Source organism: Anastrepha ludens, chromosome 6 (genome assembly GCF_028408465.1).
Source record: "Anastrepha ludens isolate Willacy chromosome 6, idAnaLude1.1, whole genome shotgun sequence".
Classification (NCBI taxonomy): domain Eukaryota; kingdom Metazoa; phylum Arthropoda; class Insecta; order Diptera; family Tephritidae; genus Anastrepha; species Anastrepha ludens.
The window spans coordinates 64491433-64494928 of record NC_071502.1 but is presented as its reverse complement, the minus strand read 5'-3'; the positions used below and the strand labels follow the sequence as shown (position 1 = coordinate 64494928).

Genomic DNA, 3496 nt, shown 5'->3' with positions numbered 1-3496 from the left:
GAATAAAAAATTTAGCGATGATGTTGGGGCGATACTTGTCAGACCAAACCAAGCAAAACAAACTTTTCTTACTTACTCCATGTTTTGTTTCCCTTTTTTATCTAGCCTGGTTATTTTTTTGATCTAGCCTGGCTCTGCAAAGGAATATCAAGGTACCTATATAATGTATTATTTCTTAAAGGATTCATGTTATTATATTCCTATATTAGCTGAATTTAGCACATCCGAAGTCTGCTAAAGCTTTATTTTCCCTAGTCTGCTTTTTACCTCACTTTTATATTTTCTCTTCTATGAACCCAAAATTGCTTGCGAAAATTCGTCAATATTCTATCTGCCGCCGTAGCCGAATGGCTTGGTGCGTGACTACCATGAGTGCATGAAACCCCGGGCACGCAACATCAAGTTGTATGAAAAGGTCTTCTAATAGCGGTCGTCTTCCGGCAGGCATCTTTCAAGTGTATTTCTATTTATAAAGAAAAGGCTGCTCATTAAAAATATCTGCCATTCGGAATTAGCTTAAAACTGTAAGTCCTCCATTCATAGAACATCATCAAGATGCGCACTACTAATATGAAGAGGATGCTATCATTGCAGTTGCTCTTTTTTATTAACAAAAAAGTGATATTTCAAACCAAAAAAGGTCACTAATTCGAAGAAAAGCATAGGAAGAACACAATTAATTAAATTCGGTTGCTCATTTTCCAGTATATCACAAGCTTCGCATCAAACTCTTTCTTCTGTACATAAGGCACATTTGTTTACTTAATTTTGCAACTAGTTATGTAGTAATATATTCCTTTTATGAAGCGTGGTTGAAAATGCAAGATTTATGATTCCTTTTATTCCACGTCTAATTGTTTTCCTCTAATTTTTTTTTTTCACTTTCGCAGTTTGTCATTGACCTGAAACTACACTTGACCACCGGGTAAGATATTTTTTCTATTTACTTCAAAAATACATCCATATACTCACAATAGAAATAGTTCTATATACAATTTTTAAAATTTGCATTTGTAGTAGATTTAGAATCAGATCAGGATTTCAAGAGAGCTGGACAGCAATAAATTTTGAAAACTCCGTTTAAATTAATATGTAATTTTTATCAATTTAATACCTACCTTCCGACATAAAAATTTAAGAAATCGAATCAGTTTTAACCATTTATTAATTTAAAATTTTATTAATTGTTACTCTTACAAAATTTATTTATTGCATTTACCGTATTTCATAAAAAATGAGACAAGTTTATATGTTAATCTAAGTTCTTTTTCCATTTTCAGTTTAATTGTTTGTAAAGAATTTTTGTTTTTGATTTTTGTTTGTTTTTTGAGTCTGCCTTAATTCACTTTCCCAATAATAAAATGCTGCTCTATTGAAGAAATTCCATTTCAACATTGTTACGTATCCGCCGTGGAGCAACATCTGCAAATATTTCCTCCGCTTATCCCACCGTAGACCGTAGACAGGAACTTCGTTTTGGCACCACACATCATTACAAACACCACAAAGGATATTTCAACAATCCGACAGACACAACAAGCTGCAATGTCTATTAAATGATCCATAGCACCCAAATACAGACACATTTTCGTTGTTGTATGATTTAATATTTGCTTTGCTCTTTTTTTGACATTTACTTTGATTCTGTTCCAATAAGAACTCCAACTACATGCATTTTTTAGTTTCTTTCATTATTTCTTATTTGCAGTTGAATTTGTGAGTTCAATAAACAGTTAAATTGTAAAAGTTTTCATGGACCCTTTATTCTTATTTCGTTATTTGAGCGAGCACACTATTTGGCACGTCCTTTAATATCCATTATCCGAACAGTACTAACCGGTATATTATCGTAACTGTTGTTCATGCTCCTCAGATTCTGTTCTTCTCACGAATTCGCCACATGGCTTTTCTCTGGTTTTTCGCCTTGTTCACAACTGCGCTTTCGGAGAGCCAACTCGCCGTATATATGTCCTTTGACTGTTGCTTTTGCAGACGCGGTTTATGTTAGCACGTGGCTTTGTTTTGGTTGATTTTGTTTTCAGAACTTAATGCAAAGCATCAGCTTAGAAATACAAAACAAAGATAACGAATATTTCAGTCTCCAATTTACCGTTGGTGTAGCTTAAAATTGTTGGATTTATACAGAGCTTTTGGTATGCCAATTATTTGGCTGGTATTGAAGAGCGCGTGACATAGATTACCCTTCCTGTAAGTGCATTCAACATTTGGATTGCTGATTATGCTGAAATAAGAACTGTTTGGTGTAGAAATTCAAAGGCGAAATGAGCCAGAATTTGTGCAAAAGCATAAGAGAGATAAAAATATAAGAAATGGTATTTTTGTATCCACTTTCGTGCGTAAAAAAATGTTTTGATGACTGCTTCGAAAAATTTGCTTTAGCATGGAACCGGATATATTATATATTGGTTCTTATAGTGGCGAATAACGAAGCTAAGTTCTCAAAATTTTGGAAATTGTAAGTTCAAATAACGGTACTTATTATAAAAATATTTTAATTAATTAAAAAAAACAACCTTCAGGGAAATCAAAGAAGCAAAATTTTAAGGAATATTTTTCAGATATTTAAGAAAAGTATAGTCCTAAATGAAAAAAATTTTTAAACTTCGTTTAAGTTCCCTTTCCTTTGATACTTATATGCCCACATCCGACAGCTTTACAGATTTACCAGCTGGAATCCGCGAATTTGCTTGCATTTAAAATGAAATGCATTAAATAAAACAGTTTGCCAACATTAAATTTTTGAAGCGCAAATACGCAATTTCAGGTTTTCCGGAGAGGTAGGTACATATGAATTTTGTAGCTTCGCAGATGAAGAGATGAAACAAATCTTTTAAATTGGTAGCGATTTTCGTTAATACAGATTCCAAAAATATATGTAAATAATTTATATTATAAGACAGTTAGAATGCGTGTGAATTAAAAAATAAGTGGCAACACCATTTAAAAAATCTTCTTTATTAAAAACATCTAAACCAAATTTGGGCGTTATCTACATCCTACTACTTAATTCAATGGTACTATCCTTAATCGTTTTCGCTTTAAATATTATGTGGCAATGCCAACCACTACTAATTCTAATTAAAGTTTTCCCCGTTTTTTTTAACAAATTTTGTTTGATATCCATATCCCAACCTCAAAATAATTTTTTGTTTTATTTAAACTTTTTCTTTCAAAGTAGATGACAACGCCATTTTAAATATCATTACATTCAAAGTAATACGTTTAGTTTTGTGTACAAATAAAAAATTTCCTAAAAATAAATGTTTAGGTCACACCCCTAAAGTCTTTTAATGTCGAGCCATCCTTGGGCTAATAACCTTCCCGCTGATACAAACGTTTTGCTATATAACCGCTTCTAGTCATTACAAAGTCAAGGCCTTTAAGACATTTCCCCACCAAACAGTTAACTATTGTAAAACCCTGTTCGCTTTCCTTCGAAATCAATAATTCAAACTTACTTGCAAATCAGAGGTGA

At 32.4% G+C, this 3496-nt stretch overlaps 1 protein-coding gene across 1 annotated transcript; it reads right to left on the bottom strand.

Moving 5' to 3' along the window:
- Window positions 1-1202: 1202 nt before the first annotated feature.
- On the bottom strand, window positions 1203-2035 carry LOC128868117 (uncharacterized). Its single transcript, XM_054109873.1, has one exon. The coding sequence runs from the start codon at window positions 1584-1586 to the stop codon at window positions 1398-1400; it is 189 nt and encodes a 62-aa protein (XP_053965848.1). The 5' UTR covers window positions 1587-2035; the 3' UTR covers window positions 1203-1397.
- Between the last annotated feature and the right edge of the window lie 1461 nt (window positions 2036-3496).

Excerpts from the sequence above, each read along its gene's own strand:
- LOC128868117 (XM_054109873.1), bottom strand. The coding sequence starts at position 1,586 with ATGTGTCTGTATTTGGGTGCTATGGATCATTTAATAGACATTGCAGCT.